At 39.2% G+C, this 27,868-nt stretch overlaps 1 protein-coding gene and 1 long non-coding RNA gene across 3 annotated transcripts in view; both read left to right on the forward strand.

The window, feature by feature from the left end:
* Window positions 1-15,909, forward strand: part of LOC133554736 (large neutral amino acids transporter small subunit 1-like) — a 28,063-nt gene extending 12,154 nt beyond the window's left edge. For both annotated transcript variants that reach the window (XM_061903827.1, XM_061903828.1), the window contains exons 6-11: window positions 582-705; window positions 787-890; window positions 1,082-1,178; window positions 1,432-1,581; window positions 11,386-11,560; window positions 11,755-15,909. In XM_061903827.1, coding sequence (XP_061759811.1) covers window positions 582-705; window positions 787-890; window positions 1,082-1,178; window positions 1,432-1,581; window positions 11,386-11,560; window positions 11,755-11,810 — 706 coding nt within the window. In that variant the 3' untranslated portion in view covers window positions 11,811-15,909. The remainder of the gene's footprint in view (window positions 1-581; window positions 706-786; window positions 891-1,081; window positions 1,179-1,431; window positions 1,582-11,385; window positions 11,561-11,754) is intronic.
* Window positions 15,910-16,711: 802 nt separating this feature from the next.
* The window catches only part of LOC133554739 (uncharacterized), a 77,995-nt gene continuing 66,838 nt past the window's right edge, over window positions 16,712-27,868 (forward strand). The window contains exon 1 of the long non-coding RNA XR_009807195.1: window positions 16,712-19,351. This is a non-coding gene — a long non-coding RNA (uncharacterized LOC133554739). The remainder of the gene's footprint in view (window positions 19,352-27,868) is intronic.

Here is a 27,868-nt window from a genome sequence, read left to right on the forward strand (position 1 = left end):
CCAGTCCGGTTTCTCATATTCTGTTAGGAAGTGGTGGTGACAAACCACGAGATGCAGAGATGGCAGGCTTGGTGCAGGAAAACATGGTTTTAATATCCCAAAAATGCAGGTAAAACACAAACCAGGAGGCAGGAAACGGCAAAGAGGAACAGGGATCAGGAACCAGGGAATAGCTCTTAGCATACAAGAAACAGGGAGAACTGGAGACAGCAAGCAGTCCACAGCATACATCAAACAATACTCCAGCCCTGACTGGAGGGCAGGGTAGGTGTAAGTAGCAGCCGACTGATTGACACCAGGTGTGGCCAGGTGCCAATCAGCCACAGCTGTGGGGAAACAACACAAAGGGGGGCAAGCTGGAAACTGAATAAAAATAAGAGCGCTAACAGGAAATAAAACACAGAGGGAAAACTGAAACATAGCCACACTGTCAGTTACATGCCTGACAATATTCGATATTCTATATTCTTATATTTATCAGATTGGTAACTTTTTTGTCACGCGTGCATGAACACTGACAAATCGTTTGAAGTGGATCTGATAATATGTTGATGAATGAGCGTTGCCCTCTCTCCGCCAAGGAACCTGCCCCTCTCAATCATCATCTCCATGCCCATCGTAACGGTTGTTTACGTTCTCACCAACCTGGCCTACTTCACAACCATTTCTCCCGAGGAGATGGTCAATTCTGAAGCTGTCGCCGTAGTGAGTTGCCATGCTCTAACAATAAGATGTCCGACTGCGGTTATCTTTTATTCAGCTATGTGATCTCTGGCTTATTTGCAGACTTTTGGGGAGTACCATCTTGGTGTGATGTCTTGGCTAATTCCAGTGTTCGTGGGGCTGTCTTGCTTTGGAGCTGTCAATGGGTCCTTGTTCACCTCGGCACGGTAAAGTAATACACTAGTTTTATAAGTTATTATTATTGTTACAAAGGGTGAAATTTGAGATGCAAACCAGCAAATGCGACAGAAAGTGTGATCAAATGCAAAATTTGAGTTTGTTATTGTTGGCCAGCGTGACCAAGGCCAAGTAGATCATGACAACAACAAAAAAAATACATCTGCACCTCCTGTTCCAGTTTGTTCTACGCTGGAGCTCGAGAGGGTCAACTTCCCGCTGCTCTGGGATTGGTCCACACTGACCTTTTCACACCGGTGCCGTCCCTCATCTTCACAGTAAGAAGACATTTGCAATGCTGCTTCTTTGTTGTTCTTAAAGTAATACTATTCGTGACCAGGGATTTGCAGGGTGAAAAAGTAGAGGCAGTGCAAATAGTTACATTTAATACAATCGTGTTGATATAACAACCAAGTCATAAATCTCTTGAATTATTAGCTTCTGAGCATCCATATATCTGATGAAATAATGCACATTTTAATTGTCATTTCCACCATGGCAAAAACTGTACATTCTTTTTACTCCACCCAGTGTCTCCTGTCCATGATGTACGCCATCTCTCAGGACATCTTCTCTGTCATCAACCTGTTCAGTTTCTTCACTTGGCTCTGTGTCGGCATGGCAATCGCCGGGATGCTGTGGCTACGTTTCAAACAACCCCACCGCCGAAGGCCAATAAAGGTACGTTGGTTGGATCCGAGAGCGCCATGTCAAGTGGCGTACGCAGCTAAACTTCAAACACTTTTTTTTTCGTTGAAGTACCTTTGATATTTTTATGACTCCAAACATTGTTATATTGGTTGTGCATGTGTACGGAGAGGATTGATGTTGGTACGCTTGCTCTTTCTCAGCCATTATGTGCCATCTTTCATCTTTTGCTTTGAGACAAATGACCTCTCAGCCTCTGCTTAATGGAATGAACTAGTTGTCCGTGCGCTCTCAACGTGTGAGTCAACTGTTCAAGTCAAGTAAGTTCTAAGCATAATGTATGACGTGGGGAAAGTGTCTATCGAGTAGTAGTGGAGATCAACAGAATTTGTTGGATTCAGATAGGCTCCAGCACCCTCCGTGACCCCGAAAGACACAAGCGCAAGGAAATGGATGGATGGATGGACATATTTATCCAATCCAATCCAATCCACTTTATTTATATAGCACATTTAAACAACAAGAATGTTACCAAAGCGTTGCACAGCCATGTTAAAAACAATATTAAAAAACAATATTATGCTCCACCAATGACTGAATAAAAACAAAAAATAGATAAATATAAACCAATATAAAAACAATATAAAAATAAATATGATTAAAAACAATTTTAAAGGGTAAAATCAATTAAAACAGTAAAATAGAAATCAAAGTGTATAAAAAACACAGAGGACAACTGAGGACAGAGGACCATACAACTCACGTAGTGTTAAAAGCCAAAAAATAAAAGTGGGTCTTAAGGCGAGACTTAAAACACTCCACTGTGGAAGCAGTTTGAACATGAAGGGGCTGAGTGTTCCAGAACTTAGGGCCGACCACAGAGAAGGCCCTGTCTCCCCTGGTTTTAAGTCTGGTCTTGGGCACCATGAGCTGGAACTGGCTCTCAGACCTCAGAGCCGGAGTGTAAATTTGGATGAGGTCCGAGATATACTGAGGTGCCAGTCCATGTAAAGATTTAAATACAAACAGCAATGTTTTAAAATCAAGTCTAAAATGAACAGGGAGCCAGTGCAAACTCTGAAGAATTGGGGTTATATGCTGGCGTTTCCTGGCCCCTGTTAAAAGTCGTGCTGCCGCGTTCTGGACTAACTGCAACCGGGATAGAGCTTTTTGGCTAATGCCAGCATAAAGTGCATTGCAGTAGTCCAGGCGACTTGAAATAAAAGCATGCACGACTTGTTCAAAAATGTTAAAAGATAAAAACAGTTTAACCTTTACTAAAAGGCAAAGGTGATAAAAACACGATTTTAAAACGCCATTGACTTGTTTGTCAAGTTTAAACAGTTACTGTTCGCGTGGCAGAAATTTAAAGGTGAAAATATTTGTGCCTGAATGTAATTTTACTGCAACTTGAGCAGAGGGCGGAGAAAGGACAGATACGTTTGTATTTGGCAGGTACAAGAAGTCAGACCTCAACAGCAATATGAAGATTCATAGGAGTACCATTTTTACCGGACAATAAGAGGGTTGCATATCAATCAATCAATCAATCAATGTTTACTTATATAGCCCTGAATCACTAGTGTCTCAAAGGGCTGCACAAACCACAACACAAACCACTACGACATCCTCGGTAGGCCCACATAAGGGCAAGGAAAACTCACACCCAGTGGGACGTCGGTGACAATGATGACTATGAGAACCTTGGAGAGGAGGAAAGCAATGGATGTCGAGCGGTTCTAACATGATACTGTGAAAGTTCAATCCATAATGGATCCAACACAGTCGCGAGAGACCAGTCCAAAGCGGATCCAACACAGCAGCGAGAGTCCCGTTCACAGCGGAGCCAGCAGGAAAACATCCCAAGCGGAGGCGGATCAGCAGCGCAGAGATGTCCCCAGCCGATACACAGGCAAGCAGTACATGGCCACCGGATCGGTCCGGACCCCCTCCACAAGGGAGAGTGGGACATAGGAGAAAAAGAAAAGAAACGGCAGATCAACTGGTCTAAAAAGGGAGTCTATTTAAAGGCTAGAGTATACAAATGAGTTTTAAGGTGAGACTTAAATGCTTCTACTGAGGTGGCATCTCGAACTTTTACCGGGAGGGCATTCCAGAGTACTGGAGCCCGAAATGAAAACGCTCTATAGCCCGCAGACTTTTTTTGGGCTTTGGGAATCACTAATAAGCCGGAGTCCTTTGAACGCAGATTTCTTGCCGGGACATATGGTACAATACAATCGGCAAAATAGGATGGAGCTAGACCGTGTAGTATTTTATACGTAAGTAGTAAAACCTTAAAGTCACATCTTAAGTGCACAGGAAGCCAGTGCAGGTGAGCCAGTACAGGCGTAATGTGATCAAACTTTCTTGTTCTTGTCAAAAGTCTAGCAGCCGCATTTTGTACCAACTGTAATCTTTTAATGCTAGACATAGGGAGGCCCGAAAATAATACGTTACAGTATTGATTGATTGATTGATTGATACTTTTATTAGTAGTTTGCACAGCACAGTACATATTCCGTACAATTGACCACTAAATGGTAACACCCGAATAAGTAATCGAGGCGAGACGTAACAAACGCATGGATAATGATGTCAGCGTCTTTAGTGGACAAAATGGAGCGAATTTTAGCGATATTACGGAGCTGAAAGAAGGCTGTTTTAGTAACGCTTTTAATGTGTGCCTCAAAGGAGAGAGTAGGGTCAAAGATAATACCCAGATTCTTTACCGAGTCGCCTTGTTTAATTATTTGGTTGTCAAATGTTAGAGTTGTATTATTAAATAGAGGTCGGTGTCTAGCAGGACCGATAATCAGCATTTCCGTGTTTTTGGCATTGAGTTGCAAAAAGTTAGCGGACATCCATTGTTTAATTTCATTAAGACACGCCTCCAGCTGACTACAATCCGGCGTGTTGGTCAGCTTTAGGGGCATGTAGAGTTGGGTGTCATCAGCATAACAGTGAAAGCTAACACCGTATTTGCGTATGATGTCACCTAGCGGCAGCATGTAGATGCTGAAGAGTGCAGGGCCAAGGACCGAACCCTGGGGAACTCCACACGTTACCTTAACGTAGTCCAAGGTCACATTGTTATGGGAGACGCACTGCATCCTATCAGTAAGATAAGAGTTGAACCAAGACAGGGCTAAGTCTGACATACCAATTCGTGTTTTGATATGCTCTAATAAAATATTATGATCGACGGTATCGAAGGCAGCGCTAAGATCGAGGAGCAGCAACATAGATGACAGATCAGAATTCATCGTTAGCAATAGATCATTAGTCATTTTTGCGAGGGCTGTCTCCGTGGAGTGATTTGCCCTGAAACCGGATTGAAAGGTTTCACATAGATTGTTAGACGCTAAGTGTTCATTTAACTGCTCCGCAACAATTTTTTCGAGGATTTTTGAAATAAAGGGAAGGGGAGACACTGGTCGGTAGTTTACCATGAGGTCAGGATCGAGGTTAGGTCTTTTAAGAAGAGGATGAATAACCGCTGTTTTGAATGCTAGGGGAGCAGTGCCCGAGGAAAGTGATAAGTTTATAATATTTAGCACTGATGGACCTCGGGATCCCCCGGGAAGAGCTAGACGAAGTGGCTGGAGATAGGGAAGTCTGGGCTTCCCTGCTTAGGCTGCTGCCCCCGCGACCCGACCTCGGATAAGCGGAAGATGATGGATGGATGGATGGGATGGGACCTAATAATACAAAGAGCTCCTTGATCAGTTTCCCAGGAAGAGGGTCAAGTAAACATGTTGTTTGTTTCATTCCATTTACATGTTGTAACAATTCCTCTAATGTTACTTCCTCAAAACGAGAGAAACTATTTTGGAGGGCAGTATCTGCCGTATATACAATCGTATCAGTGTTAATAGAACCCAAATGTAGCTGGGACGCATTGTCTTTAATCTCCTTTCTAATGACTTCAATTTTCTTACTAAAGAATTGCATAAAGTCATCAGCTGAGTGGGTGGAGCTACTGGAAGGGGTCCCTTGTTGGGTTAGCGATGCTACCGTACTAAACAAAAATTTAGGATCGTTTTTATTACGGTGGATGAGATTTGAGTAATATTTAGCTTTAGCTAAGGTAAGCATGCGTTTATAAGTTATTAAACTATCACTCCATGCTTGATGGTGCACCTCAAGTTTAGTCGTGCACCATTTGCGTTCCAGCTTTCTACATAATCATTTCTGAGCTCTAGTTTCTTCTGTAAACCACGGGATACGCTTTTTTGGAGCCTTTTTTAACTTTAGCGGTGCTATGTTATCAATGGTTTCGCGCAGGGCGTCGTTAAAGTTGTTAGTGAGGTTATCAATAGAGCCCACATACTTTGGGAATGGTGCCATTACCGAGGGCAGTAGGTCAGCAAGAGTTGTCGTTGTGGCCGTATTAATGTTGCGGCTGCTATAGCAGTTATTATTATTATTAGTTTGACGAACATGCGTCTGAACCTCGAATTTTATAAGGTAATGATCGGACAATACTTTAGTATATGGGAGTATCGTAACTTTGGAAACGGTGATACCCCTGACAAGCACAAGGTCTATCGTATTACCGTTGCGATGCGTGGGTTCATTTTTTATTTGTGTGAGACCACAGCTATCAATTATAGTCTGTAGCGCTACGCACGGTGGGTCCGATGGGGTATTCATATGGATATTAAAGTCCCCCATTATGATTATATTATCGGCGTGTGTCACTAGATCAGCAACGAACTCTGAGAATTCATCGATAAAGTCCGAATAGGGCCCTGGGGGGCGGCAGATAACAGCCAGGTGTAGAGGCAGCGGTGTGACAGACCTCATAGTAAGCACCTCAAACGATTTATATTTATTATTTATGTTAGGACTAAGGTTAGAGTTTTCGTTGTATATTAATGCGACCCCCCCCACCCCTTTTAAGAGGACGGGCAATATGCGCATGTGTAAAGTTAGGAGGACATGCCTCATTTAGCGCAAAAAAGTCGTTTGGTTTAAGCCAGGTTTCGCTGAGACCGATGACGTTAAGATTGTTGTCTCTGATGATATCATTAACTAACAACGTTTTGGAAGACAATGATCTTATGTTTAAAAAACCTATATTATAGGTAGTGGGCTGTTTTAGGGAATATTTGATCAAATTATCCGTAGTAGCAATATTAATAATGTTGTGTTTATTATGCCCAGTGCATTTAGTATAATTACGACCATATCTAGGAATTGATACGACGGGAATTTTCCGATTGTTTGTTTGTTGCTTTGATAAACTGCACGCATCATAGTTAGCCACCTCAGTAGAACGCATGTCCAACTCTGAAACAATATGACATCATACCAATTTTTTTCAATTCACATGATGGTCAAGCAGCTCGAGAGTAGCATTAAAAAAAAGTGTGAGTGAATGTAAAGTTTGAGCAGAAAATGCCGTATTGCTGTTCTTTTTTTGGATTTTCTAGTCTTTCAAATAGAACGATAGGAAATAGTATTCAAAGAGTCTCGAAAGAAGTGGCTCATAAAGGTAATAAAGTCAGGGGAAATTAAAGTGCGTCAAAGGAAATGGCTCTTAAAAATGTAACTTTAATCATCTTGTGGAATACAATCAGCCCACTTGTGTCCGCAGCAATCACTTTGTCAAATATTTGTTTGAACATTTGATTTGTTTAAGAAACTTTCTGTGTTGCAATAGAGTTATGTAGTGTTTGATAGCAAAACTAAAAGTAAAAGTAAGAAAAAGGAGAAGAGATCACATTAGTTTGTGTTCTTTTTTGGTTGCTATGTCTAAATATAACTATGAGGACCTGCTTGTGCAAAAAAACTAACGTCAGGTTAAGTTCTTGTGATACATTTTGTGATAGTTGGTCGTTCCTCGGTTTTCATAACAGAAACTGAAAGCGTAGTTGTTGTTGTGCAGTAAAGCCAAATGCTTTATTCGAGACTGATGACCATATTATAGCGTCTGGTGATATTTGTTAGCATCAAGAAAATATATTTAATAAACTAGATGATTTAATCTCTCGTCGGCTCAACAGCATACGTATACTGAATCTTGATGTCGCTATCAAAGATGAATTCAACAGCCAAATAATGAGACAAACTATGAACTTCACATCAAAAAAACAACTGCAGACATGAATTATAGATGTGACTAATATTTGTAGCAGGAAATCAACTGCAAACAAACTTATCCTTTTTCTCATCAGTTTCATGATCACAGCAGCACGGCACTCTATGTCAATCAAATGCGTTACTTAACGATGCATGAATAAATCCAATTTTGTCTTTCACGGATTATTGTTTAATTAGTGGACCCCTCAGATATAAAGTCATGATGTGCCTCCATCTTTTCTTCTCTCAATTCCATAACTGTCTAGTGAAATGAGGTAGCAGTAACTTATTGGTGATGATAAATGGTTTAAAAATCTTTAAAAACATATACTTTTTTTACGAGGGTAAGAATCCACTCCATCCCATTTAAAATATTTTTTTTCATGATTGCTTTTATATTTGCCTCTAAGCCTTTCAAAATACGCCTAAATCTGCACTGATTTGGGTAAATAAACAGTAGCCTAATGGGGCTTAGACCATCATCTGAAACCCAGAAATGCCCGGATGTGCCCCTAGGTCACATGATTGGAACCCACTTATAAGCCAATACTTTTTTCTCCCGCGCTTTGAACCCTGTGGCTTACATAAGGGTGCCGCTAGTTTATGGATTTTTCTTTGCTAACGGCCATCAAATTTAGTATTCAACAAATAGTTGTCATACTACATCAACAGGGACACTGAAAAGGTGTGGTATTGTTTGTGCTATGGTGCCATCTTTTGAACGAGTTTGCTCACTGCAGGCGCTGCAAGTTCAAAAATGTACTTCCTGTTTGGTGCCTTGAACCGGAAGTATTTGTCCATAGTGTTTCAGCTTGGAAGGATTCTTCATTTATCACTCCATGCAACATTTGTAAGTTTTATAATATAACTGAAACAATTTATACTTACTAAACCATCCCATGTGTGATGTCTGTAGGAGTGTTTTCATGCCTATTTGTATGAGCTATCCTAATGTAATCAAGCTGGGGTCGTTAGCATTAGCGAATTTGCTAACACGTTTATGAGTATTAGTATTATTAACTTACGACCACATTCTTTTTGTATTGTTTAAGTTTTGTAAATTCACCAAATTCTCACCGTGGAGTTACCGAGTCTCCATCCATCAAGCCATCAATTTTCTACCGCTTTTCCTTTTTGGGGTCTGTTTAGCTAATTGGAGAGCTAGCTTCCGCAGCGAGTGGGTCTATGATGACTTATGGTTTGTTTGCCGTGTGACAGGCACCGTTCGGAAACAATTAACGTATGTAAATAAACATTTCCAAAAATATTTCGTACTGGTATAATATATGTAAACATGCTTATTTCTTGTAAAATTTCGGCATGACCTAAATACGGGTGCGCTCTATAGCCAAGAAAATATGGTTATTAGATAATTAAAACACAATATATCTCTACTCTTTATTATTATAATATTAGGGCTGTGAAAAATAACAAATTTAACTCATTTGCTTAATCATAAACAAGTTTTGCATTATCATGTATATACACAGATTAATCAAGCAGTTTATTGTGACTGTACATGCTCTTTTAGCATAACCATGGATGGTTACCTGGAAGGCGTACGCGTTATTACACAATCACCGGCTGGAACATCCATCCATCCATTTCCTACCGCTTATTCCCTTTAGGGTCGCGAGGGGCGCAGGTGCCTATCTCACCTATAATCGGGCGGAAGGCGGGGTACACGCTGTGCAAGTCGTCACCTCATCAAAAGGCCAACACAGATAGACAGACAACATTCACACTCACATTCACACACTAGGGCCAATTTAGTGTTGCCAATCAACCTATCCCCAGGTGCATGTCTTTGGAAGGTGGAGGAAGCCGGAATACCCGAAGGGAACCCACGCATTCACGGGGAGAACATGCAAACTCCACACAGAAATATCTCGACCCCGGGATTGAACCCTGACTACCCAGGTCCTTCGTATTGTGAGGCAGACGCAATAACCCCTCTTCCACCGTGAAGCCCTAGGCTGGAACATTTATCTTCAAAATACACCCTAACTTGACATTAGATAAAACTGTCGCCAAGTTTTGAGCAACTAAACATAGTGAATTAAAGTAACCTAAAACCTTAAAGTCCAAATATTGGGGTCATTTTTATGTTAATTTTAATCAAGCAAGCAGGTTAACCTGTGATTAATCCAAATTCAAAAGTATGATTCATCTAATTATAAAATGTATCATTTGATAGCACTATATAATATATTCAGGACCTGATCAACTTAAGGTGTCCGTGTTGTTTAGACAGCGCATGCAAAACTGATGTACTAAGCTCGTGTGCAGAGAATTGAATGTCTTAAATGAGCAAAAGAGCGATGAGGGGATGCAAATGTAATCATTTAGCCTTTATCAAGCCTGAAAGTGTTTACATTAGCTGTTTTAGATTCTGTATTTAGCAAGCATGGAAAGTACGGACATTGTGCTTAGAAAGGGGCGATCAGAGTAACGGCAGACGAGGGAGAGAGACAAATCTTTCTGAATGTGTCGACATATTTGGACTGTCAGAAATAAATAATAGTGGACATGTCGACATTTTTGAGCTGCTGGAGGACTTAGAAAATTGTTTTTATATTTAAAAATTACTTGTTGCAACAGTGCATTTTCTTGCAAGTGGATCATTATAGTGCATCATCACTGGCGATCTCCCAAAGGACACTTTCGGCGTGACAACATTTGGTTCTGTTGTCTTGATCGCGGCAGAAAAGCACTTCCAATAGCCCCAAAAAAGGTGGTGCAGATTATATTTGTGTGCTGCGTGTTCCACAACACAGCAACATACTGCATCAATGATGCCATGGATGTGCTGTAAATGAGTGTCTCCACGGTTATACACGCACATTCCTTATTTAATAAGGGGGTCTGCATCCTTTTTCCACTCGTTATTAATTGTGTTTGTATTGTTTGGATCTTAATAGTGTTTCCTCCAGAACTACAATCGATCGGTTTGTGGGTTTGAATTATTATCAAATGTTGCTTTTTTTGTATTTCTTTTTCTTCATGTCTTGTAAATCTTTAAGAGCCTTTAAGTTAAGACCCGGTGCTCGGTGAGAACAGCGATACATGCTTTCATGTTGACCTTTTTAAAAGTGTCAAATAACTCAAAATTTTCCTGACCTGTCACTAGCATCTGAATTGTTTAATATATGTTGGCAACACTGATGTCCTCCTTTCTAAATCTTCTTATTCTCTGTCAGACCAGATGCTTAAAATGTGTGTTAAGAGGCAGCATTGAACCAATCTTTAAAAAAAAATGCTAATATTTTTTAATGTGAGCTAATGTTACAAACATGTATAATATATGTACTGAATTAGCAATTTTCTTTTCAAGTATGTATTTTATATTGAATGCAGGGTTGTGTTGAAATGTATTAATGGACTAGTCTCAGAATACTTAAGTGTTGTTTTCGCCTTCTTGTTTTGTCCCCCGCCCCAACTGTTTTCATTGGCCAATGGGGCGTTTATGGCTGAGCCCTACCAAGTCTTCCTAGCAACCAGCGTTGCTGCATCTTTTACCACTATTTTAAAAGTTGTGTTGTTTTTGCTCATTACTAGCTTGCCAGCAGTTGACTAAAATTAGCAACGAGCATTTTGACTTCATTTCTGGTCGAATCGATTGAGAAATGTAAAAGTACTAACCCTGTTTAAAAGTTTAGTTAGTTTATTGGACTCACAACAGGCCTGACTAGGATGAAAAAATACATTGAGACACATTGACTCACTTAGCATTTCGTTATGTTTGTGCAGGTGTGTTTGTTCATCCCCGTGATTTTTGTTCTGGGCTGCATCTTCATGATCGCCGTGTCCTTTTGGGCGGCTCCCTTTGAGTGCCTGATTGGCTGCGGCATCATTCTCACGGGCATCCCCGCCTACCTGCTGGGCTACAAGTGGAAGAAACCGCATGTGGTCAATAAGATGCTCGGTGAGTGAAGACATTTCTGGAATTTGCTCGTATTTGTGCAGGTGTGAGCTGCGAGGCATCGATGACACTTTGTTATGAGATTTGTGCTCCGGACATCAGCTGGAGATCACACATGTGGAGATCACCTGTGGGCCCGACGCCTGCAGTGTGTTTTTGTTTGAGGGCGATAATAATAAAGAGTTGTCTCTCCGCAGAAATCTTCACCATGTTCTGCCAGAAGATCTTCCTGGCCGTCCCAGAGGAGAAATAGCAACACGAGGAGTCTGAATAAGGCTGGACAGTTATTTTTTGTTTACATCATTGTGTTTTTTGGTCTTTTTTTTAAGGGGTCCAGGGGCGATGGTTTGCAATCTTGGGTCAAGGAGGGTTTATTACTGTAAGCACTTGTGTACAAAGTGTGTAAGCTAACGTCTCTGTCACATTTTTGACAGTTTTTCATGAAAAACATGATGGTTCCTTCATGCTTAGGTTTTACCGTGCACAGTTGTGTTCAGTGTATACTGCAAAAAGCTGCATACAAACGCACAACAATAGTGGCCTAAAATATAGGTTATGGCTCTGTTCACACTAAAGGGTACGACGCCCTTTTCTGATGATTTCTAATCCCATCTTTTGATATAGTTACAAAAGAAAAATGCGTTCTAAGATTGGCGAATGTGTACAAAACATGACGTCGTATGCGCTGCGGTGTGTTTACGGAAGTAAAACACTGCTCCGATTTGTGTATGTCTCAGTCGTAGCTATACGGTAACTCGACATGCATACGTGTTGGCCATCTTAGCAGGGGCCACATTCCTATTTAAAGCAATGCAATTGGTTGTATTTACCTGACGTCGCGTCTGGCTCGAAGTGGTGGTCAAGCAAGCGTCTGTTGTCAAAGTCTTCTGGGTGGCATTTTGCCTTTGTCAAAGAAAAATGTCCTATGCTTGTGTTGTTTTAGTCTGTTGGACTTTTTCAAATCGAGGAAAGGATAATACATTCTTCAGAGTTCCTCAAGAGGTAATCAAGAAGGGCGAAAGATAGCAAGATTTCAATAAAAGACGAGAAAAACACAAGTGTTAAAGGGGAACATTATCACAATTTCAAAAGGGTTAAAAACAATAAAAATCAGTTCCCAGTGGCTTGTTTTATTTTTCGAAGTTATTTTCAAAATTTTACACTCCTGGAATATCCCTAAAAAAAGCTTTATAGTTCTTGATTTTCGCTATTTGCGATGCGACTGTCCATTTCCCTGTGACGTCATACAGTGCTGCGAATACAAACAATATGGCGGTTACCACAGCAAGATATAGCGACATTAGCTCGGATTCAGACTCGGATTTCAGCGGCTTAAGTGATTCAACAGATTACGCATGTATTGAAACAGATGGTCAGAGTATGGAGGCAGATAGCGAAAACAAAATTGAAGAAGAAACTGAAGCTATTGAGCGAATAGCTATTGACGCTATTCGGCCATAGCATGGGTGTACCTAATGAAGTGGCCCATAGCATGGCTGCCTTATTAGCATCGCCGGTAAAATGTGCGGACCAAACGATCAGGACTTTCGCATCTTGTGACACTGGAGTACCTTAAATATGTCGATTGGTAAGTGCTTGTTTCGCATTAAATGTGGGTATCTAGTTTCAAATGTACATACAGCTAGCGTAAATAGCATGTTAGCATCGATTAGCGTAGGATGTTAGCATCGATTAGCTGGCAGTCATGCTGCGACCAAATATGTCTGATTAGCACATAAGTCAACAACATCAACAAAACTCACCTTTGTGATTTCGTTGACTTAATCGTTGCAAATGCATCTGCAGGTTATCCATACATCTCTGTGCCATGTCTGTCTTAGCATCGCCGGTCAAATGTGCAGACACTCTGGCACATTCAATGGGATCTGGCGGCAGATTTCTTGCCAGTGGTGCAACTTGAATACCTCCCTGTTAGTGTTGTTACACCCTCCGACAACACACCGACGAGGCATGATGTCTCCAAGGTTCCAAAAAATAGTCGAAAAAACGGAAAATAACAGAGCTGAGACCCGGTGTTTGTAATGTGTTGAAAATGAAAATGGCGGGTGTATTACCCCGGTGACGTCACGTTCTGACGTCATCGCTACAAGACCGATAAACAGAAAGGCGTTAAATTCGCCAAAATTCACCCATTTAGAGTTCGGAAATCGGTTAAAAAAATACATGGTCTTTTTTCTGCAACATCAACGTATTTATTGACGCTTACATAGGTTTGGTGATAATGTTCCCTTTAAGTGATCACTTCTTTAAAAGCTTGTTTGATATACTTTTAATGTTTAATATTTCGAATTTATTTATGTTTTTTAAAACACATTTTTGCTGCAAGTGTTTCGTAAAACACCAGCCCGGCGAGTCTAAATAAAAGAAAGCAAAAGATGAGCAAAACTAAAATAGTTAAGTAATCCTAAGAAGTTCCTTAGGTCTTCAAAAAATTATGCGATTTGTTAATTTTCTAGCCAGACCTGCGTGTTTTTTTTGTACCTGAAGGTTTCGGCTAAAAGTTGCCTTCCTTCATGTGACAACCTAAGGAAAGCGAAACCGTCAGGTATGGAAAAAAAACTCCCAGGTCTGGCTGAAAGAACAACAAGTTGTAAAAGAGTTAAGCTTTTACCAAAGGCAGCAATCCTAAATGAAGCTTTCAGCACATCCACAACACTGAGATCTATAGTTATATTTTGATAAACACCAATTTCCTTGGCCTGGCCTCGCACAAAGAAGTTGTAGACCTCCGTGCTTGTTCAGGGTTTCGTCTGTTTTGTCGTGTGGAATGACTGGGAATGCGACCGACGGATAACCCTTAAAATAACTGGACACAACTTTGTTTAATAAAATATAGGGATAAATTCTATTGCATAGTTTGATTTTTTTCCTCGTATCTGCTTTTAGCGGGCCCCTTGCGTACTGGGATAGTTTTCACACTGTTGGTTTGGTTGACCACCACTTCGTTCACCGGACGTAAACAGGTAAGAAAAAGTCACTTGACTAAATACAAATAATACAATGAGTTGTATACTTATATACTAATCAATCATAACTTGCTTTATTCCATTTTTATGCAACGTACTTTATTGTTATTGTAAAAACACACAATTTTTTTGTAACCTATGAAACACTATTGCCAGTGTACTTGTGAAAACTCTACGGTGCATTTTTCAACCGTACCACAATTCTTGTTGTCTTGGTTTCCGTGCTGTCCAAAACAATGGAACATTTTGGCACTTAGCCCATTTGGGTGTGACCTGTCTACAGTACTTCAAATGGCCCTTTTCTGGATGGATCTTGAGGACGAGGGGGCGGTTAATCACTTTGCAATGTGCTTTTGTTGAAAATTATGGAAAGCGCCACTCTACTCAGCAACTGACGCTGTGGTCAAAGTTGGAATTGCTTCAAGACACATTTTAAGATATTCAACACTCCACTGCCATCTGGCGGCTAAAGCAGATAAAATATACTTTCCTTTGGCAGCAAAAATACTGTTTTGACTTCTTAATGTTTTTTTTAATGAAAAAAAAGGCAAAATTTGGGTAGTTTGTAAAAGACAAATACACAAATGTGTCTTGCATTTCTGTTGAGTAGCGATTAGCGTGCAAGTGATGAAAAGTATCACAGTGTTGTGATTTTTTTTTAAGTAAAGTAATCAATCAGGCTTTTATGATAATCAAAATTTGAAAGGCTAATACTAACCGTATGTAATTTGTAAATTGTTACATCCATACATATCGCATTTATGAGCCCATTCAAAAGAGGTCGAGGTCGGGGTCGGACTTGAAAAAAATCCAAATTGTAGTGCTCAAACTGGCATGAACAAATGCGATACAAGTGACACGCATTTTAAAAAAACAAAGTTTTTGCTTGCTTGTGTTGTGTCACAATTTACGAGGCACAAAAATGTGACATTCTTCATGGAAATCATTTCTATTTAATCAATTTAATAGTATTAATATGCCCCCAGACAGCTTGTTGACAATAGGAATGTCGCATCACGGCAACCTTTGTGAACCCATTTTTTTTAGACCAAAAAACCCATTACCACTAACTAGCGCGACCGTTTACTCGAATAACAAAACAATACTGCTGATTGTAAAAAGTCAGGTGTGTTTAGTCGTTACTAACATGAAGCATTATTAACATATTTGTATTTATTTTATACGCTAAGCTAAAATGTGATGGTGTGTGGCGCTGAGTTGAAGCACAAACTGTACAGTGAACTGAAATGTTTGTTATTTGATATCATGCTGCTGTGTTTATCCACTGTAATGTGATAACAAATATTTTTAGTAGCACCACTCGTGATGGACATTTAAATAAATACTGATCAATTTATTGATTAATTGGCATCAGAAAATTCTAAAAGGACAGGAACAACAACTTCTCAATTTTATGAACCTTTACATCACGCCAAATATGCTTCTGTGTGAGAACCAACATACACATATATATGTATACACACACACATATATCTATATATATAAATACAGACACAGTATATATATATATATATACATACATATATATATACACATACACATGAATATATATATATATATATATATACATACATATATACATGTGTGTGTATATATGTGTTTATATATACATACACACACATACAAATGTGTATATATATACACATTTGTATGTGTGTGTATGTATATATAAACACATATACACACATATGTGATTTAGGGCTATATAAGTAAACATTGATTGATTGATTGATTGATGTATGTATGTATATATATATATATATATACATATATATACACACATATGTATGTATATATACATATATATACACATACACATGTGTATATATATATATATATATATATATATATATATGTGTTTATATATATACATACACACATACAAATGTGTGTGTGTGTATATATATATATATATATATACACACACACAAACAGTATATATACATACTGTGTTTATGTGTGGATATATATATATATATATACACACACACACATCTACATGTGCATATATTGTGTATATGTATATATATATACATATACATATATATATATGTGTGTATATATATATATATATATATATATATATATATATATATATACTGTAAATACAATATATAATAGTATATATATACAGTATATATAGTATAAATACATACACTCATATATAAAAAAAGTATATATACAGCATATATATTATATATACACTGTTTGTATACTAAATATACCGTAATTATACTGTATATATAGTTTACATTTACTGTATGTATATATACATACACACATATATATATATATATATATATATATATATATATATATATATATATATATATATATACAAACCCCGTTTCCATATGAGTTGGGAAATTGTGTTAGAACTAAATATAAAAGGAATAGAATGATTTGCAAATCCTTTTCAACCCATATTCAGTTGAATGCACTACAAAAACATGACATTTTATGTTCAAACTCATAAACTTTATTTTTTCTTGCAAATAATAATTAACTTAGAATTTCATGGCTGCAACATGTGCCAAAGTAGTTGGAAAAGGGCATGTTCACAACTGTGTTACATCACCTTTTCTTTTAACAACACTCAATAAACATTTGGGAACTGAGGAAACTAATTGTTGAAGCTTTGAAAGTGGAATTCTTTCCCATTCTTGTTTTATGTAGAGCTTCAGTCGTTCAACAGTCCGGGGTCTCTGCTGTCGTATTTTACGCTTCATAATGCGCCACACATTTTCGATGGGAGACAGGTCTGGACTGCAGGCGGGCCAGGGAAGCACCTGCACTCTTTTACTACAAAACCACGTTGTTGTAATACGTGGCTTGGCATTGTCTTGCTGAAATAAGCAGGGGCGTCCATGATAACGTTGCTTGGATGACAACATATGTTGCTCCAAAACCTGTATGGACCATTCAGCATTAATGGTGCCTTCTCAGATGTGTAAGTTACCCATGACTTGGGCACTAATACACCCCCATACCATCACAGATGCTGGCTTTAGAACTTTGCGTCTATAACAATCCGGATGGTTATTTTCCTCTTTGTTCCGGAGGACACCACGTCCACAGTTTCCAAATATAATTTGAAATGTGGACTCGTCAGACCACAGAACACCTTTCCAACTTGCATCAGTCCATCTTAGATGAGCTCGGGCCCAGCAAAGCCAGCGGCGGTCCTTGGTGTTGTTGATAAATGGGTTTTGCTTTGCATAGCAGAGTTTTAACTTCCACTTACAGATGTAGCAACCAAATATAGTTACTGACAGTGGTTTTATGAAGTGTTCCTGAGCCCATGTGGTGATATCCTTTACACACTGATGTCTGTTTTTGATGCAGTACCGCCGTCTAATGGAACAAAAGTCCGTAATATCATCGCTTACGTGCAGTGATTTCTCCAAATTCTCTGAACCTTTTGATGATTTTATGGACCGAAGATGGTAAAATCCCTAAATTCATTACAATAGCTCGTTAAGAAATGTTGTTCTAAAACTGTTCGACAATTTGCTTACAAAGTGGTGACCCTCGCCCCATCCTTGTTTGTGAATTAATTAGCATTTCATGGAAACTGCTTTTATACCCAATCATGGCACCCACCTGTTCCCAATTAGCCTGCTCACCTGTGGGATGTTCCAAATAAGTGTTAGATGAGCATTTCTCAACTTTATCTGTATTTATTGCCACCTTTCCCAACTTCTTTGTCACGTGTTGCTGGCATCAAATTCTAAAGTTAATGATTATTTGCAACAACAAAAAAATGTTTATCAGTTTTAACATCAAATATGTTGTCTTTGTAGTACATTCAACTGAATATGGGTTGAAAATGATTTGCAAATCATTGTATTCCGTTTATATTTACATCTAACACAATTTCACAACTCACATGGAAACGGGGTTTGTATATATATATATATATATATATATATATATATATATATTTATATATATATATACATACATATATATATGTGTGTGTGTGTGTATAATGTGTGTGTATCTAAAAAGTGTGCAGTTGTTTCACAATAACCGGAAATTTTGTCTAGACTAGAACAATTATTAATTGATTCTTATAAGTAACTCCGCTTCACTTTTCGGTTTATGAACCATGTTAAAGAACAAATTCAGGTTCCACTGTGGATGAAAATAGAACAGTGCCTCTTCTGGTGGCAGCCAAGTACTGCACCCTATTTGGACTCAATTCTGTCAAGGTGTGAGTAATTGATGAATTGATTAGGATGCCCATCACTGGAGCTTTTATGTGGAAGTTTTACAACGACTTGCCTTCATGTCAACCTAGTGGCTGTTAATAGCACAGCAAGCATCGTGGTAGTATTTGTATTTTGTTTTGCATGTACCTAATATGTACGCTGATATCCCAGACTTGAAAGAATGTCACAACTGAGTCTGTTAAACTCTTGTAATTAGTAATTGTTGTTTTTTTTTAAGCTAATCCATGGTGAGGTACAGCATGACTTGTATTTTCTGTCAAAATTGTTATGATCCGCCTCCCGGATAACAGTCTGTTTACATTTTCGAGTCACTTGTGTTTTCAGCACCTTTTGAGTTTGTGTGTTTCAGTTGCCATGACAGCAGATTACAATCACCTGCTTCTGGTTAGTGTTCGGGACGCTCACCTGTTGCCTGGGCACTAATCAGAGAGCTATTTAGTCTATGCCCTGGCCTCACTCGGCCTGGTGGTCTTTTGTTACGCTGGTGAGGCATCGGGATGCTGGAGGTCGTCCTTTCAAGATGCAGAGGGATGCCAGGAAGCGGCTTGCAGGTGAGAAGAAATTATTTATTCTATTTGCAGACACAATATGCAGCGCCATGCCCACGTCACGGGAAACAAAAGGGTAGCCAAAAGATGCTAGTACCAAAATACAGACTAGGAGCGTAAACGATAGCAACGCTTGTTGCATGGGAGCAAACAAAACCGCCAGGGCATAGACTAAATAGCTCTCTGATTAGTGCCCAGGCAACAGGTGAGCGTCCCAAACACTAACCAGAGGCAGGTGAGTTTAATCTGACGTCATGGCAACTGAAACACACAAACTCAAAAGGTGCTGAAAATAAGTGACTCGAAAACATAAACAGACTATGATCCGAATCATAACAAAAATATGTTTTGATTGTAGTACCGAGCAGAAAAAAATATATTTTTTTCTTCAATTGAATCATTTAGTCTAAATAAAACCATAACCAAATGAAATGTATATTGAGCACAACAAAGACGATACAGGAAGTCTGATGAATGTCTTCAACTGTAAAAGTAAATCATTCAATCATTAATTTCTGCTTGGCGGATGGACGGTTGCTGCAAGCATCCATGTTTGTTTGTTTGCTGTCAGTGAATCGATGCTGCCTTCAGTGATAATTGTAAAACGAAACGCTGTGAAGACCAACTATTTAATCATAATGGAGCTGCAAGCGCCTTTTGTCAGTTCCTGTTCAACTGGTATATATGAGTGACCATGGCAGGTACATGTACCAATAAAGCTATTTTTATTCAACATTGCTGTTTGGTTGCTACGTAAAGATGGGGGGGGATTTTTCCACACGGCTTCTTTTCTTTCCTGTTTCTTATCTCGGTTTTAACGCGTCTGCAGTCATATCCGCCTGAGGAGGAAATGAAAAAGGCCTGATGGCGACTGATAGAAGCAGCGCCTCCGCAGACAATGTTACGAAGAAGACAATATTGTAAAAGTAATGACTCATAAGCATGTGGAGATGACTATTTTTAACATTTACGGTGCTTTGGCAGATTGGCCGGGCTCTCAATTTCTCGGCCAGAGGTTAGCAACAGGTGGGAAAATTAACTACAAGGGACATATTTAATGTTTAAAGGTCTCGTATGTTGAAGGTTGTAAACAGTTTTTCATGCTCTTAACTATCAACATATTATTAAGATTATATAACACATTATTATTATTTATGAAGGTCATGTGCAATCAGGTGGCTACTTGTCTAGGGTGTACGCCACCTTCCGCCCGATTGTAGCTTAGAAAGGCACCTGCGACCCCAAAGGGAATACGCGGTAGAAAATGGATGGATGGATGTCCGGAACCAATTAACAGTTATAGACGAGGGATGATTGCTAAATTAGGAAAAATAATACAAGAAGCAAATGAGCACAACAGTAAGACATTACCAGTGATTCCCCAACTGTGTTACGGGTCCCACTAGATGGCAGTGTTGTGGATAAAGAGAGCATGGCCAATTAAGCAATGGGTGCTGTGACTGCTACCAAGGTCGTGTGCTGCTTTGCCCAGGTGCATGCAATCACTGTCGTTAGTTTTTCCAACAAAACAAAACAAAAGAAAATGTCTTTATGTAATTGTAAACCTACTCCAGCTCATAAACATACAATAAAACATGCTTTTATTTTGTTAAAAGTTTATTTTGCAGCTGTGTTTGGCGCACTCTGCTGCTACAATCCTGCAATGTTTAGTGAGCAGCAGGGACTCTAACTGCACAATAAACGTTTAAAAAAAAATACACATAACGAACCAAAACATTTTTTATTAGTCATTGTGCCAAAATCTTCATTAGCTTCGGACCAACAATTACAGAAAAAGTGTAACTCTTGTGTGAAGTATTTCAACTGCGGTGGCGGCCTACATGTACAAACCCTGTTTCCATTTGAGTTGGGAAATTGTGTTAGATGTAAATATAAAAGGAAAAAAATGATTTGCAAATCATTTTCAACCCATATTCAGCTGAATATGCTACAAAAACATTTTTGATGTTCAAACTGATAAACATTTTTTTTGTTTGCAAAACTTTAGAATTTGATGCCAGCAACACTTGACAAAGAAGTTGGGAAAGGTGGAAATAAATACTGATAAAGTTGAGGAATGCTCATCAAACACTTATTTGGAACATCCAACAGGTGTGCAGGCTAATTGGGAACAGGTGGGTGCCATGATTGGGTATAAAAGCAGCTTCCATGAGATGCTAAGTAATTCACAAACAAGGATGGGGTGAGGGTCACCACTTTGTAAGCAAATTGTCGAACAGTTTTAGAACAACATTTCTCAACGAGCTATTGCAAGGAATTTAGGGATTTTACCATCTACGGTCCATAAAATCATCGAAAGGTTCAGAGAATCTGGAGAAATCACTGCACGTAAGCAATGATATTACGGACCTTTGTATCCTCAGGTAGTACTGCATCTAAAACCGACATCAGTGTGTAAAGGATATCCCCCATGGGCTCAGGAACACTTCATAAAACCACTGTCAGTAACTACAGTTGGTCGCTACAATTGTGTGTGCAAGTTAAAACTCTACTATGCAAAGCCAAACCCATTTATCAACAATACCCAGAAACACTGCCGGCTTCGCTGGGGCCGAGATCATCTATGATGGACTGATGCAAAGTGGAAAGGTGTTCTGTGGTCTGATGAGTCCACATTTGAAATTATATTTGGAAACTGTGGACGTGGTGTCTTCCGGAACAAAGAGGGAAAACAACCATCCGGATTATTATAGGCGCAAAGTTCAAAAGCCAGCATCTGTGATGGTATGGGGGTGTATTAGTGCCCAAGGCATGGGTAACTTACACATCTGTGAAGGCACCATTAATGCTGAAAGGTCCACACAGGTTTTGGAACAACATATGTTGTCATCCAAGCAAGGTTTTCATGGACGCTCCTGCTTATTTCAGCGAGACAATCCCAAGCCACGTTTTACAACAGCGTGGCTTCGTAGTAAGAGTGCATGTACTTTCCTGGCCCGGCTGCAGTCCAGACCTGTCTCCCATCGAACATGTGTGGCGCATTATGAAGCGTAAAATACGACAGAGGAGACCCCAGACTGTTGAACGACTAAAGCTGTACATAAAACAAGAATGGGAAATAATTCCACTTTCAAAGCTTCAACAATTAGTTTCCTCAGTTTCCAAATGTTTATTGAGTGTTGTTAAACAAAAAGGTGATGTAACACAGTGGTGAACATGCCCTTTCCCAATTACTTTGGCACGTGTTGCAGCCATGAAATTCTAAGTAAATTATTATTTGCAAAATAAAATAAAGTTTATGAGTTTGAACATCAAATATCTTGTTTTAGTAGCGCATTCAACTGAATATGGGTTGAAAATGATTTGCAAATCATTGTATTCCGTTTACATTTACATCTAACACAATTTCTTAACTCATATGGAAACGGGGTTTGTATAATAATTAACTTAGAATTCATCATGCTCTGTGAATGAATCAGCATGCTCTGTGGCGACCTCGATTGTGTAAAAAAAAAAAAAAAAAAAAAAGCCAAAAGTTCTGATATTTTTTGATCATTTTGCACAAAAAAATAATGATTAACTTTTTTGATTTCCATTTATTTGTATTACTTCAAAAATACGCACCTAAATTAAAACAGACTTACCGTATTTCCTTGAATTACCGCCGGGGCGCTAATTAATTTAAAACCTCTTCTCACTCCTGCGCTTACCAAAGGCATGAGGTAAAAGTAAGCATGCGCTAATTATTTTAAAACCTCTTCTCACTCCGGCACTTACCAAAGGTATGCAGAAAAAATTTGAGTGTGATGTAAGCTTGGACCTTAAATCCTACTGAATAGCTCTTAATCTTCTTCCCTTTATGCGATTTCAAATTACCGGCATTGAAATCAGCTTCCTCCATTTTGAAAATGACGACAGGGGAAGTGTCACTCGTGACGTCACAAGTTTGACCAGGCGGTAATACTAAGCATGCGCTAATTATTTTGGGAAGCGAGTTTCACCCGGCAGTAATTCAAGGCAGGTGCATACTATATGCCCTGCGGCAATTCAAGGAAATACGGTAAGTGAAGTGAAATTAATTATATTTATATAGCACTTTTTCTCTAGTGACTCAAAGCAATTTACATAGTGAAAGCCAGTATCTAAATTACATTTAAACCAGTGTGGGTGGCACTGGGAGCAGGTGGGTAAAGTGTCTTGCCCAAGGACACAACGGCAGTGACTAGGGTGGCGGAAGTGGGGATCGAACCTGGAACCCTCAAGTTGCTAGCTCTACCAACCGAGCTATGCCACTCTACCAGCCACTTCATTTCATTTGGCCCTCGAAAGCCTGGAAATAATATGCATCAATAAAGTATTGTTACTTTTCTTACTAAATGTATTGTTTCTTTCTATTTTGGGAGAAAAATTATATGTACTTCATGTAATCACAAATTATATTAACTTAAATATTGTCTAACTATGCATAAATATAAAATATATCAAACATTCAAACTGTTTTTAAATAGAAATAAATACTAGAAATAATGATTTCAAATGAAGTTTTTCATCAAATTGTGCAATGCAAAAGTAGTGATAAATGTTATGGTAAATTAGTGAAATTTACTGTGGTTTTTACAGAATTTTTTTTAAATGGAAAAAAAAACTTTTTTTTTTTTTTTTTTACTGTAATAAACTGTGGTGCCGTTTTGGCATTTACAGTAATACACCCAAAAGTCTACAGTTTTTAATTTTCTGTACAAACAAACAAACTAACAAACTAACTGGCAGCACAGGTGCCAACATTTTACTGTAAAATGGCATTTGTTTTAATTTACAGTAAAAAAAACAAATGTAAATTTTACAGTAAAATTCTGGCAACTGAGCTGCTTTTTTTTTTTTACCATAAAAACAGCAGTACTGTTTTTCCATTCACAGTAATATAAACTAAATTTTGAGATTAACTTATTGCAACTTCCATCCATCCATTTTCTACCGCTTATTCCCTTTTGGGGTCGCGGGGGGCGCTGGCGCCTATCTCAGCTACAATCGGGCGGAAGGCGGGGTACACCCTGGACAAGTCGCCACCTCATCGCAGGGCCAACACAGATAGACAGACACATTCACACACTAGGGCCAATTTAGTGTTGCCAATCAACCTATCCCCAGGTGCATGTCTTTGGAAGTGGGAGGAAGCCGGAGTACCCGGTCGCGGGGGGCGTTGGCGCCTATCTCAGCTACAATCGGGCGGAAGGCGGGGTACACCCTGGACTTACCATATATTTTTTACATTTTAGTTTTTAAAAAATCCACTAATCAAATGCATTAAAAATGGTGGAATAATAGTATTCCCTTTTAGATGCAGCCCTCTGGGGCCAAACATAACTGCGATGTGGCCCTCAGTGAAAGAGTTTGACACCTCTGGTTTACACTGTTTAAGTTACCGTAATATGCTAGATAATGTGTATGTTGCGTTATAATTATTGAAATTGCAACTTTTAAAATTATTTTTAATAATTTTTTGCTGTCATTGATGTATATATCACATTCATGGTACTCCAGATTCATCATTCATAATTTTGTATTTTTTTTTAGATACTATTAATTCATAATATTTAGACTTCTGGACAAGGTTTCAACTTATTGAATGTCATTTAGACCATCAATCAATCAATCAATGTTTACTTATATAGCCCTAAATCACTAGTGTCTCAAAGGGCTGCACAAACCACTACGAGATCCTTGGTAGGCCCACATAAGGGCAAGGAAAACTCAGACCCAGTGGGACGTCGGTGATAATGATGACTATGAGAACCTTGGAGAGGAGGAAAGCAATGGATGTATATAAATTAAGTAAGTTAAGGTAATCATGTCTCTCACCTTGATAATAACAGGATGTGGACACAAACTGATTAGTTGGTCCACTTTGACAGCCCATTATACTTTATCAATCAATGTTTACTTATAGCCCCAAATCACCAGTGTCTCAAAGGGCTGCACAAACCACTACGACAGCCTCGGTAGGCCCACATAAGGGCAAGGAAAACTCACACCCAGTGGGACGTCAGTGACAATGATGACTATGAGAACCTTGGAGAGGAGGAAAGCAATGGATGTCGAGCGGGTCTAACATGATACTGTGAAAGTTCAATCCATAATGGATCCAACACAGTCGCAAGAGTCCAGTCCAAAGTGGATCCAACACAGCAGCGAGAGTCCCGTTCACAGCGGAGCAAGCAGGAAAACATCCCAAGCGGAGGCGGGTCAGCAGCGCAGAGATGTCCCCAGCCGATACACAGGCGAGCAGTACATGGCCACCGGATCGGACCGGACCCCCTCCCCAAGGGAGAGTGGGACATAGGAGAAAAAGAAAAGAAACGGCAGATCAACTGGTCTAAAAAGGGAGTCCATTTAAAGGCTAGAGTATACAAATGAGTTTTAAGGTGAGACTTAAATGCTTCTACTGAGGTGGCATCTCGAACTTTTACCGGGAGGGCATTCCAGAGTACTGGAGCTCGAAATGAAAACGCTCTATAGCCCACAGACTTTTTTTGGGCTTTGGGAATCACTAATAAGCCGGAGTCCTTTGAACGCAGATTTCTTGCCGGGACATATGGTACAATACAATCAGCGAGATCGAATGGAGCGAGACCGTGTAGTATTTTATACGTAAGTAGTAAAACCTTAAAGTCACATCTTAAGTGCACAGGAAGCCAGTGCAGGTGAGCCAGTACAGGCGTAATGTGATCAAACTTTCTTGTTCTTGTCAAAAGTCTAGCAGCCGCAGTTTGTACCAACTGTAATCTTTTAATGCTAGACATGGGGAGACCCGAAAATAATACGTTACAGTAATCGAGGCGAGACGTAACAAACGCATGGATAATGATCTCAGCGTCTTTAGTGGACAGAATGGAGCGAATTTTAGCGATTATTACGGAGATGAAAGAATGCCGTTTTAGTAACGCTTTTAATGTGTGACTCAAAGGAGAGAGTTGGGTCGAAGATAATACCCAGATTCTTTACCGTGTCGCCTTGTTTAATTGGTTGTCAAATGTTAGAGTTGTATCATTAAATAGAGTTCGGTGTCTAGCGGGACCAATAATCAGCATTTCCGTTTTTTTGGCGTTGAGTTGCAAAAAGTTAGCGGACATCCATTGTTTAATTTCATTAAGACACGCCTCCAGCTGACTACAATCCGGCGTGTTGGTCAGCTTTAGGGGCATGTAGAGTTGGGTGTCATCAGCATAACAGTGAAACCAGTGGTCCCCAACCACCGAGCCACGGCCCGGTACCGGTCCACGGAACAATTGGTACCGGGCCGCACAAGAAATAAAAAAAAAAAAATATATATATATATATATATACTATAAAAATGTTTTATTATTAAATCAACATAAAAACCCAATATATACATTATATATCAATATAGATTAATACAGTCCGTAAGCACACGATTGTCCGTGGGACAAATTTTCAAGCGTTGACCTGTCCGCCGCTACAAAAAGGTTGGGGATCACTGATTTAGACTCTATGCAAGTTTCTGCTGCTGGGGGTTGTGACCAATCTAGATGTTATTCAAAAAGTGTACATGAAAAGCAATAACAAATTACAAAACTTGAGTCATCTTTAGCAAAATTATTGTCTCTCTTCAGTTTGAACATTAAGTACAAAGTACTGTACAACAATGCAGTATCGATCTCGGACATGAAAATGTGATATCGGGCCATATCACTTTTTTAAGTGTGTGTCTGTCTGTTTACACATATATAAATATGTATGTATGTATATATCCATCCATCCATTTTCTACCGCTTGTCCCTGTTGGGATCGCGGGGGTCGCTCGAGCTTATCTCAGCTCCATTCAGGCGGTAGCCGGGGTACACCCTGGACAAGTCGCCATCTCATCACAGGGCCAACACAGATAGACAGACAACATTCACACTCACATTCACACACTAGGGCCAATTGAATGTTGCCAATCAACCTATCCCCAGGTGCATGTCTTTGGAGGTGGGAGGAAGCTGGAGTACCCGGAGGGAACCCACGTATGTATATGTTTATTTGTATATGTATGTGTGTACGTATATTTACATAAGTGTGTGTGTGTATTTATGAATATATATATATGTATATATGTATGTGTGTGTGTGTGTATATATATATACAGTGGGGCAAAAAGTATTTAGTCAGCCACCGATTGTGCAAGTTCTCCCACTTAAAATGATGACAGAGGTCTGTAATTTTCATCATAGGTACACTTCAACTGTGAGAGACAGAACGTGAAAAAAAATCCAGGAATTCACATTGTAGGAATTTTAAATAATTTATTTGTAAATTATGGTGGAAAATAAGTATTTGGTCAACCATTCAAAGCTCTCACTGATGGAAGGAGGTTTTGGCTCAAAATCTCACGATACATGGCCCCATTCATTCTTTCCTTAACACGGATCAATCGTCCTGTCCCTTTAGCAGAAAAACAGCACCAAAGCATGATGTTTCCACCCCCATGCTTCACAGTAGGTGTGGTGTTCTTGGGATGCAACTCAGTATTCTTCTTCCTCCAAACACGACGAGTTGAGT

The sequence above is a fragment of the Nerophis ophidion genome, linkage group LG06, assembly GCF_033978795.1.
Source record: "Nerophis ophidion isolate RoL-2023_Sa linkage group LG06, RoL_Noph_v1.0, whole genome shotgun sequence".
In the NCBI taxonomy this organism is placed as follows: domain Eukaryota; kingdom Metazoa; phylum Chordata; class Actinopteri; order Syngnathiformes; family Syngnathidae; genus Nerophis; species Nerophis ophidion.